We start from the raw sequence: 17,055 nt of genomic DNA, 5'->3' as shown, positions 1-17,055 counted from the left end.
GTCTCCTGAGTGCTGGAATTAAAGGTGTGCATCACCACACCAGGTCCACTTAAAAGTGCTTTGGGTCCCATGCTCAAGGGATCATGGCTTTGGGCAAGTGCTGAAACAGACTGAATGTTTCAGTACTTTTTGCAAAACAGAGTTGCAAAATCGCCTCCTATTACCTTTTCTGGACATAACATGGTGACCCCATTCAAGAGCTGCCCACTGTACAGTCAGGAAAAGTGAAGGCCATGATGGGCTCCACAAACCATAGATGATCGGAGGGAATAATCTCAATCTGGTAGGGACTGATGTAAGCAACTGTTCCAGGGTTAAACGCAAGAGGTGTGTATGTGTGTTGGGGTGGGGGAAGGTTGGGCAAGTAAGAAAGATTTCAGATTATAGGGGAAAAAATGATGGTTTGTAACTGGCACAGTTCTTTGACCATGCTACAGTTCTGTGACTCCTAGTAAGCAGAAATAAATTTCATGATTGTATGACAGTACTTCTTTATATCTATTAAGTAAATTCTACAGTTAACTAAAACAAAAAGCGAAACCATAAAAGCAAGTTCATGGTGTGTATATATACAAGATTCAAGCTATTCAAGGGTGAAATAATTGCCAACTGAGGTCACTCTGCCACATGAAAATGGCACCGAATACAAGGCTTGTATTTATAAGCAACACAAACATAATACATGGATTCAGGTCATTAGAAAATGCAAAAGCATCTACTGAACCTGTTTCAAGAATATGCAAGCATGTCTTACACAAGGATGGCCATACAGAAAAATGGATTTGAAAAAGGAGCGGTGACACACAACATAATCCCAGCTCTCAGGACCTCGAGGCAGGAAGATCACCAATTCAATTAGGCTATACAGACAGCCTATCTGGGAGTGGAGTACTCCTTAGCCCAGCACTTTTAATGGTCTGGATTTAATTGCCAGCACACAACCTATTAAGGTGGTGGTAGTGGTGGTGGGGATTACTTTAACATATTACTGAAGCCAGTGCATTTTTGTGCTGTTCCTTCAATCTGAACTAACAAATTAAAACCAAGCTTGGGATAGTATATGATTATTCACTTAACAACACTCCTCTCTGAGTTGAAGGATATGGGCACCAAGTCTGGAGAGTAACTGTAACAGTCCCACAAACATTTTTGGGCTAAGAGTAGCAGGAGGGATGAAAAGCAAAGATACAATTTTCAGCTAGGGAGGCCTGATTTCTTAAAGTGACAATTCACCTTTGCCAAAAGGGAAAAGGAAAGTGGTCTCTTTAGCAAAGTGAAGGTAGCTAAATAATTTCTCTAACAGCAGTACCTTGAGTGGCCTATCTACCTAGCATTCAGGAGGCTGAAACAAGAAAATCGTGAAGGTCCTCAGAGAGGTCCTCCTTCTCACGTCTTCAGGGCATTGATTGGGCCCTGCCACCATCTGTCAGCCTTACTCACTGTTGGCTCCACTCTTTCCAATGAGGTGTCTGTGGAATTTATGGTCAATGTTGATCTCTACATAGTCCATCCGATTAATCTACAAGGAAGAACAAAGATCAACAGATGAATGCTTCTGGCTCTAAGATAGGCCCAGGCATTTAGAAATCCAGAAGACATCAGGACTTGTCCCCCCACCCCCTTTTTTTTAAAGACAGGGTTTCTCTGTGTAGCCCTGACTGTCCTGAAATTTGCTCTGTAGACCAGGCTGGCCTCCAAATACTGAGATTAAAGGTGTGCAACCACCACACACCCAGCAGAACTTGGCTTCCTATCTCAACAACCAGGAATTTCATTCCTGGAAGATTGTCCCCGGCTCTCTCAAAGGTCCCACCTCAAAACGGTTTCCTTTACCTAGAACTCTGGGACCTCAGGCATTTCCGTTTCAGAAACTATTACACACTCAACAAGGCTACTCTCTTGGGTCTTTGGTGTCCATGACCACCCACGTTAGGCCCAAATGACAAGAATCTCCACCCTACCAGAGACTCCCTTATAGCCAGCAAATGTACCACTTAGAGGGGCACTTACCAGGTCTTTGACCATTCCTTCAATCTGTTCTTGGGCTACATTTACATCCTCCGTGGGGCCCTCCAGGGTGATCTTGTCCTCACCTTCTGTGAACTCAATGTGAACCTACCAGACCAAAATGAGGAAAGGAATGGCCGAGACCAAATAACACAGCTTCTATGTAACTGTATAGGCAGTGGGGGGGTCTCATCCACCACCAACACAAAGAGCTGAAAGGAAGGTTGAAGGACGGCACTAAATACCATGGTTTGGGAGCAGGCTTATCAGGTTTTCCCATTTGTTCCCTCTGCTCCCTAGAAATTTGTCTGCAGCTTAGTGTATAGGCGTATTACAAGTGTACAAGTCAAACATTTACTGTTAATAAACTGTGAAGAAAAAAAAATATAACATGGTCCAATGTCTGATACACCTTTTTGCTGAGAATAGGAGCTGGGAAGTCCTTCATATTATATTTGCCCTTAATGTGTAGAGACATCACCATTGTTCTCAAGCATCGTTTTCCCTTTTGGAAGGCAGACTTCCCTTTGATTGTATAAAGAGTAAGACAGACGGCAAAGGCAATATTTGTTTTCTTTATTTCATTTTTTTGTGTAAATCCATGTGTATATCATGTGTAGAGACCTGAGGTAGATGTCAAGAATCATCCTTAATAATTCTTTCACCTAATTCAAGAGGCAGGGTCTCCCAGTCAAACCCAGAGCTATCTTCTGAGATTAGAATAATAGGTAGGCTGCCATTCCCCTTGGGTGTTTTTTTGAGTTCTGAGGATCCAAACTCTAGTCTTCATACTTTCTCAGCAAATACTTTAGTGACTAAGCTATTTACTCAGCCAAAGGACAAAAATTTAAAGACAAAGTGATAGAGTAAAACTCATTTTTCACATGAGCAAGCAAGTATTTTGCTTGCACTGTTTGTAACATACAAAGAATAAGGTAGTTGGAAAAGGAGAGCAGTTTGCCAACATTTAAGTAAATCATTAGTAATTCTAAGGCTAGAAAAACTAAAATGACAGATAAGCCAGACAACACTAATATCAACAAACTAGGAGAAAGAGTGACAGTGTGCTCTCTGCTGTCTCCTGGTAATGATAACAGAGTATGAGAAGGTTGATTATAAAGACCTGAGTTCCTTTCTAAGCCACTCTTCAAATTATGAAGCCATTACACTCTAATTACTAAATTCACAGTTAAGACATTTATTACACCTATTAATGAAAACCTCTGGATACAAGGACCAAAAAAGGGTGCATACATGCCTAAAAATCATTTATTATGCACTTCCATGGTTATTAATGGAAAACAACTGTATCAACAGGATAACTGAAACTTGATATAGTTCCATGGTCTTCAAAGCATCCACATGATAAATAGCAAAAACAAAACCATGTCAGGCAATCTCAAAGTACCAGATTGAAAATGGTTCCCTACCTTTGGCATTTGCTGAGTGATTTTGGCCAGGTTCTGCCCTTTCTTACCAATGATGAAACGGTGAAGCCAGGAAGGGGCAGAAACTGAGGACACTGTAAAACTGTTGGCCTAGGGAAAAAAACAGGGAACAGACTTGTGGGTTTGTAGAGCTCAAGTTTATGATAAAACAAAGAACAAACCAGATGCGATGGTGCATTCCTTTAGTGCCAGCAGCAAAGATACTGAGGCAGGTAGATCTGTAAGTTTGAGGACAGCCTAGTCTAACATACACAGTCAAATCTTTTCTTATTTTTATTTTTTCCAAGACAGGGTTTCTCCGTGTAGCCTTGGCTGTCCAGGACTCACTCACTTTGTAGGCCAGCCTGGCCTTGAACTCAGAGAGATCTGCCTGCCTCTCCCTCCCTGAGTGCTGGATTTAGAAAAAAAAAAAAAAAGGCAAATTTGCTCACATTTTTAAAAGTATAGTATCAGAGTATATTCTATTTATAAGATAACAGAGATGGGGCTGGGGACACAGTTCAGCCAATAAAGTACTTGTGGGAGCTCAGGGACCTGATTTTGATCCCCACAGCTGGATGTAATAATGCATGTTTATAATCTCATTAACTGGACAGGTAGAAATAAAGACCCTGGGGCTTGTATTTGCCTGCCAGCCCAGCCCACTCAGGAGGCTCCATATCATGAGGCTGTGTCTCAACAACACGGTGTGGACAGGACCTCCTGATGATGGCACCCAAGATTGTCTTCTGGCTTCTACACACAACATACATGCACTAGCACATGTACATGAACAATTGCAACTGGGCGTATTTTACTGTGTCTGGGTCTCCAGGGTACATCAACAAAGAGCTAGTCCAAAATGGACCACCAGAAATCATCCAAGCTCATTTCAATCTAAGAGAAAGCTACCTTGGCATAGACTTCAGTCAATGCTTGTCCCAACTTTTCAGGCTCGCCTCGAAGTATCACAGTCTCAGAGATGCTGTCCGAGGGTGGAATCTCAACAGAAACTCCAGTTCTTTCCAGGATCTCTTGCAGTGAATTGCCCTTTGGCCCGATAACATACTTGTGCTGAGATTTCTTCACTTCCACCGCAATGGTAGTAGTCTTCTTCTTCTAAGTAAGAGCAGCAAAAGGCAGTCAGCAAGAAAGACATGGGGCATGGGCAGTGTCGACAGACCGTCTGCCAACAAAGTCAGAAGGGGACCTAGATGTGGTTCTCCATAAGTGAAAGTGCTCTCCCACCCTAGAAATTCTACCTCTCAAATACCTGAATCTGGTCACTTGAGACCACTGCTTTCCTGTTTTGTTTTTGTTTTTTTTTTTTGTGTGTGTGTGTGTGTGTTGGGGCTTTGAGCCAGTTAATACAAGTGTTCTACCACAGAGCTATACTCCCATCATGCTTTTTCCAAATAAAAGCAGGTTTCATACTTTGAAGTCTGAAAAAGCTAAAACAACACTAAAAAGTATGTGCCAACCCTATGCCAGCCACCTACCGATGTGGTCAGACCTCAGAAAGGAAAACATAAAAACAGAGCACCACTCTCCAGTGTACCCAGCAGGCCAGGAGGGAAATGTGACCTCCAACCACTACAGACAGACAGTACAGTAGATATTTACTAGGCTTTGTGCCCAAGGGCAAAAGGGTACAGGGTCAACTACGGTATTAGACAAATTCCCACACTCAACTCCCATTAACTGCTCTGTTCATGGTCTCTGCCACTTCCATACTGCACCTTTTCCTCATAAATCTTCTTAATACGAGCTACAGCCTGAGCCAGCTGTTCCTTCTCTCCAGTGAAGACGATTTCTGTCCGGTTAACACTGGGTGGAGGGATGTTGATTCGAGTCCCTGTCTCCTGCATGATCTCACCCACAAGTCTATTGTATGGCCCAGCAATGAAGGGGTGGAAGGCCTTCTCCACTTCTAGCCTCTCTACAGCACGCTTGTCCTGGAAAGGATAAAATGAACCGATCAGAACCCCTTGAAATAAACAGGCTTTGCCAAAGTCCCAGTCAAGGCCTCACGCGCACACACAGCCTCCTGTTAGCTTTGACAGGAGCAGCTCACTGGGAGCATGGCCAGTGCTGGGCAGGCGGCAGAGCAGGGATACAGTCCATTCAGAGGCCTCACCTGCTCAGCAGAGATGAGAAGGACCTCATGGCGAGCTTTCTCGATGCCTTCTTTGGTGCCAGTGATCTTGATCTGATTACTGGGGTCATCTGGGCGTGGGATCTGGATTTTGGTTGCAGTTTTTAGTTCTAAGTCTTGCAGTTTCTCTCCGTTTTTGCCAATAACAAAGCGATGGTGTTCTTTAGGAATAGCAACAGTTGCTGAGGCCTGTAACAAGAGAGACCACCACCACCAACAACAACAAAAAACCACTTATGGCTGAAAAAGCACGTTTTTCTAAATTATTCTCTTATTAGAATGATCAACAACCCTCTCTCATTCCCTTACAACCATGAAAAACCTCAAAGACCATGCCATTGTCACAGGGCCTAGCTGGCCCCCACTAGGTGCATTTCAAGTGTATCTGCACCACTGCTCAGACTTCTTCATTATAAATGACTGAAAAAATTATCTGACGGCACAGAGAAATAACTACTTCATTAAAATCTTAACCCCAGGTGCGGTGGCGCACACCTTTAATTCCAGCACTCAGGGTGGCAGAGGCGGGCAAAATTACTGTGAGCTGGAGGCCAGCCTGCCTACAAAGCAAGTCCAGGGCAGCCAAGGACACACAGTGAAACCCTGTCTCTAAAAACCAAACCAAACAAAAAACAACTGCCCCCTCCCTCACCCAGCCAAACCTTCACTTTAACAACTGGGAATTACATGGCATAAGCATAGGTGTAGTTCAGTGGTATAGGGCTCGACAAGCATGAACAGACTCTGGGTTTGATCCCCACCATGGAATATACACTACAAGCAACAACATCACATATAAACTACAAAAGGCTTAAATCACAAATACATCAATTCTTCTAATTAAAAATAATCACTGAGTTTTGAGCATGAAGTTGACTACAAAGCTTCCATGGGCCCAGCACTGGGAGGTAAAGGCAGGATCCTGAGGCTTGCTGGCCAGTCAGTCTAGACAGTCAGTGAGCTCTAGGTATAGTGAGACACCCCATCTCACAAAGAGATGAAAGAAAAGGATGCAACACCTGATGTCAACCTCTGATCCCTACAGGTGCACATACGTGCACCCCTCCCCTCTCTTACACACACACACACACGGGAAAACCAGAAAACTAAGCAACTACTTCTACTAGTTTAAGTAGGAAAGCATTAATACAAAGAAAGATTGCATAATGGACCAGGACTTGGAACCCAGAAACAGACCCAGGTCACTGTGGACACTTAGGACTTGGTAAGAACGCCCTCTGGTCATAGTGGGAGGGTTGCTTTCTGGATATGGACTGATGACAAACAGCCATGTGGGAAGAGGTGGACCTGGATCAGTATTTCACAATACTGGAATACAACCCAAATAATCAGAAACTGAATAACAAAAAAACAAACACCCTACCACCCTTTACATGAAGAAAGAAAATAGGGATAAACTTTTTAATGATTTGAAGTGGAAAATACTTTCCTAATAATGACTCAAAAGAATAAAAACAATAAATTTAACTATAAACAGGATAGATTAAAAACAACAAAAAAAAAAAAACGTTGAAATAATTTAGAAAAACTGAAAATAAATTCAAACAAATGGTAGAAACACCCAGAAAGAGAAATACTTTCGATTTCTAAAATACCACCCTTTTTTTTTTCTCTTGCTAGGTAGAAATAGTTTGAATCCATGCTATTCCTTTCTCAAAAGCTTCCTTTTGGCTGCACTGGCCTCCAAGAAGACTCAGGAACCTCCCAACAAGAAATTAAGTAACCAAGTACCCAATACCACCAGTCCATGAGAAATAATGAAGGGAAGCTGCCTTTTTAAATCTAATGGTATTTAAGAGTGTGTGAGTGTAGAGGAGACACTGTTAAAGAAGACATGATGCCACAGTCAAATGAACATCAATTTAAACAAAACGTGAAGGAGATCCGAGACAGAAGACTAAACAAAGAAAGGGTCAAATATGAACAACTTGGCATCTCTTTTATAAAGTAAGATAATGGTCCAATAATTAGACAACACATTATTTACAGGTAAAATGATATTTTTGGAATCTGTTTTAAAATTTTGGAAATTGCTTTTAAAAATTCTCAATCACATAACAGATATGCAACCACCTAACTACTAAACAGATGTTTCAGAGCCTAGTAGAATACCAGTTACAATGCTACACAATCACAAGCAATGACTTCACCCTTGTGACTTCTTTATTCTAATGGTCATCAGACTGCTAGGAATAGAGGGGGAAAAAATCTGATGTTTGAGTCCTGGAAACTGATGATATACTACCTTGCCAGCTCTTTGGTTAAGGAAGGTTTGAAACTCTGAAAAGTAAAAGCCTTAATTTTTAGTAGACTTAACTCAATGGCTGATGACAAGTATCATGGTTCTATCACTGACTTTGGGTATTTTCAGTAAAATCACAAAGGGTTTTATATGTTGCTGTTCTAACTACAAACTAACGAGCTAGAAAGAATCCAGAAAAGCTCTGGCCTGCACGAGAATCAGCTAAGTAAGTCACTTGGTATGCAGGCCTAGCGATACCCACCTGTGTCTGCAGTCTAGCAACAATGTCTTTCCGGGCTTTCATGACCGCATCCAGCTTCCCTGAGACCATGATGGAGAGGCCTTGGTCTTTGGCCAGAGAGAGCTCCAGGTGAGCACCAGTCCTCTGCATGATCTCAAGGCAGATTTTTGCTTGTTCACCTTCTCCAAATTGGTTCATGTCCTTATATTTTCTCTCCTCCAGCGGTACATGAAACACCTGTTTGGAAAAGACCCCCAAAGACAAAATTAAACTATCAAGGCAGGGAAGAAAAAAAAATGACTGTATATACTAAGTATTTTCTAATCAGTCATTCACTAAGCAGTGCCCTAGGACAAAGCAGTTGGATAGACAGGAGAAATCACCCAAGACAAGGAGCAGCTGTGGTACAGAGAACTATGCCCCACTACTAAGAGAAGAGCATCAGAAACAATAAGCCTGTAAAGGATTTAAAGGGAAGTGAGTGACTAGGAGAAAACCACTAAGGGTGCAATGGAGAGATCTTTCTGAAGGGACAAAGGAACACCCATGATAGGAAACAGTAGAGGCAGCAGGAGGAGGGCAGACCAGGAGGGCAGAGGCACAGGCAACATCAAGAGCTCTAAGCACAATACATACTGCTTAGAGTCAAGAACTTTATGGAGATTTGACGAAAAGCAGGGGTGGAAGCACGAAGGATCATTTACCCCTCATAGAGGTCTGAGCCATTCAAGAGATACATTTAATAAGGCTTAAGATAGCAACAAGGCCACAAGGAAGATACCAAGATGCACTTGCTTATATACACAAAGACAAAGAGTTATGGTTACATGGTGGTAATTTTCTGTCACCAGGCATCAGTTCTAATACTCATTAACATCTCAAATCATCAGAGAAGAGCCAGTGAAGTCAAAGGAAACCAGGAAAGTAGTTAGTTGCTTATAGACAAACTAGCTTTTTTGACTTTCCAAACAGGGTCTGACTGGCTTCTGAGTGACAGAGGTCTGCCTGTCTCTGCCTCTTGGTGCTGAAATTAAAGATGAGTGCCACCAAGCCCAGCAACAGACTAGCTTTTGACCATCATCTGAATAGGAAAGGCAGACTCAGCAGCTAGGGACTACACTGAATAGAAAAACACATGGCCCCTATGAATCTGACAAATATGGTGTATCTCAAACTATGTGCCAGACCTGAGTGTTAGGGAGGCAGGATGGGATGATCATGGGAAAAAGTGTGATCTACAGGAGAGCTGTTTCATCTTTTAGACCTCCCCACTTTATATACCCAAAGAACTCTCATCATTGCATAGTCAAAAACCTTCTGCCAGACCTTACTACTTCCTACAAGAACAGATAACACAAAAAGAAATGGCTTCTACCTGAGTAATGACGGAGGCCTTGATGGGCCGGATCTTGTTACTCCAGGCTCCAGCAGGTTCTTGGGCACTTTCCAAGCAAGCTGCTTTCTCAGGAAGTGGAGGGAAGGCATCCTTGTAGGTTGGAGGGTCACTTTCCTCTTCTGAATTTAAAGTGGCAACTAGACCAGAGAACACAGATTAAGAGGAAAATACTATAACTCAACATTATATGAACAAAAAACAGTTGAAGGGTTTTAAGCAGGAACCCTCCACTAAAACAATGGTTTGAGTGAGAAATACTACCATCACACTCTCCTCATTCATAGCTCTGGGAAAGGACTTCAGGTAGTCATCAGGCCCAGCACCCTAAGTGAGTGAACTGGATGGGACTAGCGTCTCCCAATTCCAGGAATGGAAACTTTTTACCCCCTAGGGTCCCACTAGGAAAGGTATAAACCCCATTTTAGTACTGAGATGTATAAAACCCTTGAAGACAAGCTTATGACAGATTTTTAGGTGCTCATATTTTCTAATACTACAAAAGCTAATCATGACTATAAATGCTTGGCACACAGTAGAAGTATGAACACTGCTTTTAAGAATGTGGCGGTAGGTTCACATTTTCCTTTGTAATATACAATGGTTAAATTAACTAACACAGAACTGTCTCTACGTCCTCTCAAGCCAAGATAGGGAACAGCAAGACTTGGAGAAATCAAGGCCTTTGATTATCAGTCATGTTCATGGTCCATGAAGCACAATTTGTTCATTCTTTTGTCCAGTTAGCCATGATCTCCACAAAATCAAGTGTATGATTGCTTCGGATAATTCCAAATCCCTAGGGCTAAGCAATATCTACCAGTAGAAGGGCCCAATAAACGCACAGTGGAACATGCAAACATAGAGAGGATGAGAGGGCCTTTGGAATTAGATAGGCCTGTAGTCCAGATTCCCTGCTTCCTGGCCTGATGGTGATGGTATGACAGAGGCTTCATCTTTTGCAGTGCCATTTTCCCTCTTAGATAGGAGACACCACAAAGAGTTGCACTTAGGCCCCAGGTACTGAGAACCAGACAATCACAAGTATCTTAGGAACGACCTAAGACACTGAGTGTCTTAGTGTCACTGGAATGAGTAGGTCAACTGTGGCTAAGAAGTAAAATTTAAAAGTTTAATTCATTTTAAATAAGAACTGATATTTAATTCAATTAGGGAAAACCTTAAATATGTTATAACAACTTAGAAAAATTTACTCTTTCCTTGGAAAATTTTAGAAAATCTAAATATTGTTCAAGAATTAAACTTTTATCTCTATATGTTTATTTGTATATGTGCATATAAGTATGTGTGTCACATTGTATGTGGAGGTTAGAGGACAATTTGCAGGAGTCAGTTCTTTCATTCAGCTGTGTAGGTGCAGGGATCAAATCCAGGTCATCAGGCTTGGCAGTAGGCACCATTACCTATTGAGTTGTCTCGTCAACTCAGATCAAAGACTTTTGTATAAAAATTTAGCATTCAAATCAAAATGCCCCGTATTTATTTACACACACACACACACACACACACACACACACACACTAAAATTTAAAGAAAAATAACAAAAACAGCTGAATTTAAAATATCTTCTATACTGAGATATTGCAATAAAAATATTTTACATAGGCTGGCTTAAATATATTAACTGCACATGCCTGTAATCCCAGAGGCTAAAGGATCAAGAATTGAAATCAGCTTGGTCTAAGCAGCAAAACTTTTGTTTGAAAATATTTGGGGGAAAAAAAAAGTCACCTGTTTCCTTTTATTTAACCTGCAGTTGTGGGTAGCATTCTACTCTACTGGACAGTGCTGACCTTGATCTTGGCCAGTGGCCTTCAAGGGCACAGAAGTCAGACCTCACCTTCAGCCTCAAAGAAGCTCAGCAATGTTTTAGTTTAGTACCCTATAGCTGGAACAGCAATTGTGAAAAGGATCCCATTAATAGCCAATTGTTAAACTAACTTGATTTCTAGGAAACTGCCCACATTTACGCCTCACCATTTCTGGAGTCATTCCTCAAACCTGTCCAGTCTCACAACCAACCAGTGCAGAGTAGCACAGAAGCCCAGTCTCAGAAGTTAACAAAGACTTGGAAAGGGGCCTGTCACCTTTGATCTGTTGTGGAACCAGCCCACTTCGGTGTTCAGCAAAACTCTCTTGGGTCAAAACTGCAACGGAGCTCATGGTTGATCTCACGTCCACACACAATCCTAGTAAGACACTGCATCAAGAGAAAGGTAATCAGAGATTGCAACTCACAGTGATCTATGGGACTATTATTGTAAATGCTTCAGTCAAGATTTTTATCTTCTTACTGCAAACTACAGTATTTATTTCCTCACAAGGTCGACATAAGGGAGGCAGGGTGAGATTGGGAAGGAATGAGGGAGGGGGCTACAGCTGGGATACAAAGTAAATAAACTGTAATTAATATAAAAAAATTAAATTGAAAAAAAAAAGGTGGACATAAATGATTCTTCAAGCTTTCAACTAAAGGGTGAACATGGGAAATGCAAATAAAGTAGGGTCCCAGCCCACTTCTCAGAACTGCCGGTCATACAGTAGATAAGACTTGGCTAAGAGACCTCGTGCTAGGTCTATACCACCTACCCACTGTAGGAGCCACAGAGATGGCCTCAGTAATAGCTTGTTACCCTCCCCCCAAAACTAAGACCCAGCCGTGGCACAGAACAATTTCAGAATTATTCTCTTAATAGGTATCTCAATCTTATTTTGTATAAAAATGACAATTACTACAACGAGGATGAGAAAGGTGCTTATCCAGAGGCCAAAAGAACCATCTCAAACATTTTCAAATCCCTTAGGAAAGGGGAGAAATGGGACCTTACAGCACATCATGGTGACAGTGTAACAGGTCCAAATATTGTGCTAAATGCCTCAACTTGCTGACTGTCTTCTGCTACTCTTGCCCAGGTATGGGAGGGGATCCACTGAGGAGAGATGGAATTGGCTCAAGGCACAGAATTCCTTACTCTGGAGCAGCTGTGGATAGTGGCTCTGAAGGTTCCAGCGTTACTTATTTAGAAAGTCTGGTGCAATTCAGTATTCTCAGACACAGGTGTTGGCTTCTCTGCCCTTCTGTAATGCTAGGAGGCTTCACAGAACCAGACTGAAGAAAAACTCATTTCTTTACACTATTACGATCCAAGTGTTTTACATACACCACATCTTGGCAAAATGCAAGTACTTTAATCAATTATGCAGCTGGGTGGGTAGCGCACACCTTCAAGGCCAGCCTGGTCTACAGAGCGAGCTCCAGCACAGCCAGGGCTATGCAGAGAAACCCAGTATCAAAATACAAAACACCAGAAAAAAACAAACCAAACAAACAAACAATAAAACCCCAACTCTTAGTTCATTACAATAAAGTAAGACCTCTTCCCAAGTTTAGAAAATTAAACTCAGTATTCCTACAGTATATTAAGACCCAAATCCTGAAAAAGCACAATTCACATGTAAGAAGAAAAGGATAGGCAGAGGCCACAGCTAAAGGGAAGGTAAAGCCACGAAGATGCCTTTCATGGCACCGAAGACAAAGCCCAAGGAAAGGAGATACAGGCTAGAACTAATTCACACATCTTTGTGTTTTAGGCACAGAATGAAAGTTTTCAGGAAAGGCATTCAAACTTACCAGCAAAATGGTCGGTAGCCAGAAAGTCCGTCCCGAGGTTGCCTCTGTCAGCCTGCCAGCTTTTACTGGTATATGGTAGGAAGGGAGAGAAAAAACAAAGTAAAACAAAACATAAAGGTTATTTATCCATGCTTTATAATTTAGATCCTTTCATCTCTCAAGAAAAAAGTTCTGGGTGGGTGGTGCACACCTTTACAATTGACTTCTAGTAATACCAACAGTTAGGAAAATTTCTTGGAAAAGACCACCACAAAAGCTCTGATGTTAGGCCATTAACTTTGAACAAAACACATTAGAGTAAAACTTGAGTCATCTGGAACTCTCAGAAGACAACTTTTCAAGGGATCTTAAAACATGATCCATACAATGGACCCTTTTGACTTCTGCAGGCTGACTGTGCTGTGAAGCTAACTGGTATAAACAACAGAATGAAGAACTCATACTTAAGCTTTCAGAATGACCAAGGGTTCCTTGACTCTTTAAAGAATCCTTGAAGCCAGATATAGTGGTGTATGTTTTTGATCCAGCACTTGAGAGGCAGAGGCAGGTAGATCTCCGTGAGTTCCAGTTCCGGGCCAGCCACAGTTTCAAAGTGAGATCTGTCTCAAAAACAATTGAAAAGAATCCTTTTGCAGTTCCTTTGTTCTTGCTGCCTGTAAAAGTCCTTCAGTCCCTTCTAATCCACAGAGACTTAAAAATCAGACCATAAAACTGCAAGATTCAGAGACCACCCAAGGAAGCAAAAAACTACTTTATAATTTTTTTGTTTTGAGACAAGGTCTCTCTATGTAGACCATGCTGGCCTTGAACTCAGAAATCTACCTGCCTCGCCTCCTGAGTTCTGGGACTAATGGTGTGCATCACCACACCCAGCTATCACTTCTTAAGCCCAGATGCCCACCCACCCCACTTTACCAAACCAGGTTAATCCATGTGAAGTCAACTACATGTCTTCGTCTCTATGCTGCCATAGAGACAAGTGTCCCTGCTTTTTTCAGGACAAGGTAAATCTTGAGCACAGAGTGATAGCTAACAAGCCTACACAATATGTTGCCTTGCACAAATGGTAACACAGGGCCCCTCATGAACTATCTCTGTTAAGCATGCTCCCACACTGAGACATCCCTTTCTAGGAGTATTTACAGTGAATCAAGTGGATATCGAAAGCACCTCCATGTCTAAGCCTACTATCATTGCCAAGGAAGAAACCAGAGTGCAGCTTCCAGAGCTCCTGACAAGTGCAAACACCTTCTGGCAGCCAGGGATAGCAGAGGCTCAAGTGTTCACTGCATCTGGTTTAACACAGCACAACCCATGCAATGGTCCCTCTACCTCTACACCCACCTGCACCCACTGCTTCCTGTTTTACCTCTACTGACAATACTCAGAGGCCTAACCTGCTGCACCTGGATGCTCACCTTGTGCAGCAACCACCACAGCTGAACATACGTCCTCCATCCCACATCCCCACTGGCTAAACTCTCAAGAGAATAGCTTAGGAGCCCAACATTTGGAACTTTTGCTGGATTGAACCATACAAGTCAGGACTGAAAGAGTCAGAACATTACTCTAATCCGATTTTCAAATACTACCAGAGAGAAGAGTGCATTATGTTCCTGGGAACCCAGTTCTCCTGCCTCCCTGGTTCTGTCAAGTTACAAGGAAACCTGTATGCTTTCCTCTTCTGGCCTTTCCATATCTCAAGTTTCCTCCAGTGGTTACAGCCCATCCAGACCCTCAGCACTGAGGACACCTTTAACCACAGTAAACTGGGTCAGTCAGCATCCAGACTTAGACATTACAATTTGCTTCTTAGAGCATATTAAATGAACATGGCAAAAAAAGGTCAGCTCTCAACACAGCTAGAACTAAAGGAAGAGAGGTAGAAGCCAGGGAGCAACAGGGGCTCCTGCAAAAGAGAAAGGTGAAGCTGCCACAGCTTAAAACCTGTTGTTAATCCAGAAAACAGAAAAAGCTGTATGTGAAGAAGTCTACCTTTTTTTTTTTTTTTTTTTGCTTCTAAACAAGGAAGTATTTAAATTGATTCCCCTATAAATAAGCTGTGCCAACTACTTATGTAAGGGGCAATAGTATGCAAAGAGAATTGAGTTACACTACAGAAAGAATTTCATATCTACCTCAATTAGAGGGGCTTAAGTTCTTCATATCGTGGGCCAGTCTGCATGGAGGGCACCGAAAACCTCCAGAATGAAAACCTTCAGCTGAGATTCAGGTTTCTCTTCCAAAGTTGAAACTGTTTACTTTTATGTCTTCAGATTTCCTGAGAAGGTACCCCAATACTCCAGTACACACTCCAAAATTAAAAACAAAACTCAGCTACGCTGAGATCACAAACTAAGTCTGTGTCCACCAAGGCCGGCCTAGCGCTTCACCCAGCTTTGGAAGTCAGAGACCCAGCCTGGGAGGAACTTTCGCAGATGCCACCTCAGCATGGCCCTCCCACCGGCCAAGAGCGCCCGCGGGCGGGGACAGGCTTAAAGGGACAGTATCCTGCTCGGCCTCCCTGCCTTTTATCCAAATTCGGTATTTTTCCGTAATGTATTTTCCCCCATGGACCCTGGGGCGCATCCAAGTAGAACTTGGGCCGGGAGTCCTCCAGTGACCACGTAGCTGGACGCCGCAGGTGGAGGTGCAGCGGGGCACCGTGAGGCATACAGGGGCCCCGGGTGAAGACCGCAAGCCTGCCGCGAACTAGTGCGCCACTGACCTAGGTCCGGTCCACGGCCCGTAGGGCCCGTGCGGCCGAGCATGGGGGAAGGGGTGCGGGGGAGGGGCCGGCTCCGCTGACCACGTCACCAACCTGGCCAGGTCGCTCCCCTCCCCCACCGCGGCGGCAAGCCCGGGGAGCCAGCAGTCTAGGCGGCCTGGGCCGGCAAGCCGACCCGCGGCGCGTGGCGGACTTGGGAAAGTTTCTGCGCTCCAGCGCAGCCATGCGCAGAGTGACACGTAGCGGGCCCCCGCCCGTCGCGGTAGCGGGAGACCAGGCGCCAGAGCCGCCGCGGAGCGGGGAAGCCGACCCCGGCCGTGTCCGGCGGAGAAGACCCCCGCCGCCCCGCCCCCGGCCCCCCGCCCCCCAGCTCGCCCGATTCTCACTCGTGAGTGTGACCGTCCGAGAGTCCGTCCGTCTGCAGCTGCGCGGGAGAAGCCGGGACGCTCCGAGGCGCGGCGCCCGGGCCGCCGCTGCTATATAGGGCGGCGGCTCCAATCCCGCCGAGACACGTCAGACCGGCCGCCCGCCCCGCCCGCTGCGGGGTCCCCAGAGCGCTCGGGAGCCTACGAACTCCGTAAGAGTTCTGCGGCCTGACGGGGGGTGAGGAGTTGGGAAGTTAATTACCTACGGAGAACAGGCAGGGCCCAGAGCCGAGGGCACAAGAGCTGACTGAGCCCACCAGAAACTATCACCAAAAGGAAAAACAAAGCTCCGAGGGCCGGGAAAACCATTTTACAGTCCCCTAGAGCACTCCCTGGTGGAGCACATCTCATTCTCTAGGGGTTCTGTTCCTCCAGCCCCGACCTCTACAAACCGCTGCTCCGTTCCTCAAGGACCAACATAACAAACTCCAAAACCGTGTATTACTCGGGGTCCCACCTGTACACAGCCTTCAGTGTGTGCCTTTCCTCTGCCATACTGGGTTGGAGAGAGCTCCCAGGGTGCTTCCTTCTTTGAAAAAGAGGGCTAGTTCTGCCCTATCGTGTTTAGTGACAATTACCTGAACAATTTGAAGGCATATCATTTTGAATCTCTATTGAGGTGACATAAACACTTCTGAACTACACAAAACAAACAGGTCAGCGCGATCCATTAGCACATGGATCTCATGATGCGACCATGAGATGGGTGTCACTAAAGGCTAGTAACCGACAGCAGAGGGCACAACCAGTCGCCTTCCCTCCCT

General features: G+C 44.0%; 1 protein-coding gene across 4 annotated transcripts in view; it reads right to left on the bottom strand.

The window, feature by feature from the left end:
- Hdlbp (high density lipoprotein binding protein) overlaps positions 1 to 17,055 on the bottom strand; it is a 63,389-nt gene that overhangs the window by 18,928 nt on the left and 27,406 nt on the right. For 2 of the 4 annotated variants that reach the window (XM_055616506.1, XM_055616508.1), the window contains exons 2-11: positions 13,139 to 13,203; positions 11,595 to 11,707; positions 9,469 to 9,626; positions 8,115 to 8,330; positions 5,572 to 5,778; positions 5,174 to 5,389; positions 4,347 to 4,553; positions 3,438 to 3,545; positions 2,011 to 2,115; positions 1,441 to 1,519 (exon numbers count right to left, since the gene is read on the bottom strand). In XM_055616506.1, the coding sequence (XP_055472481.1) occupies positions 1,441 to 1,519; positions 2,011 to 2,115; positions 3,438 to 3,545; positions 4,347 to 4,553; positions 5,174 to 5,389; positions 5,572 to 5,778; positions 8,115 to 8,330; positions 9,469 to 9,626; positions 11,595 to 11,670 (1,372 nt within the window). In that variant the 5' untranslated portion in view covers positions 11,671 to 11,707; positions 13,139 to 13,203. Of the gene's footprint in view, positions 1 to 1,440; positions 1,520 to 2,010; positions 2,116 to 3,437; positions 3,546 to 4,346; positions 4,554 to 5,173; positions 5,390 to 5,571; positions 5,779 to 8,114; positions 8,331 to 9,468; positions 9,627 to 11,594; positions 11,708 to 13,138; positions 13,204 to 15,276; positions 15,420 to 16,252; positions 16,345 to 17,055 lie in introns of those variants that run through there. The other 2 variants (XM_055616507.1, XM_055616505.1) reach the window with 2 other exon arrangements.

Source organism: Psammomys obesus, unplaced genomic scaffold, assembly GCF_907164565.1.
Source record: "Psammomys obesus unplaced genomic scaffold, mPsaObe1.curated_primary_1811, whole genome shotgun sequence".
Taxonomy (NCBI): domain Eukaryota; kingdom Metazoa; phylum Chordata; class Mammalia; order Rodentia; family Muridae; genus Psammomys; species Psammomys obesus.
The sequence above is the reverse complement of the archived record's forward strand: the minus strand, read 5'-3'. Positions and strand labels throughout refer to the sequence as shown.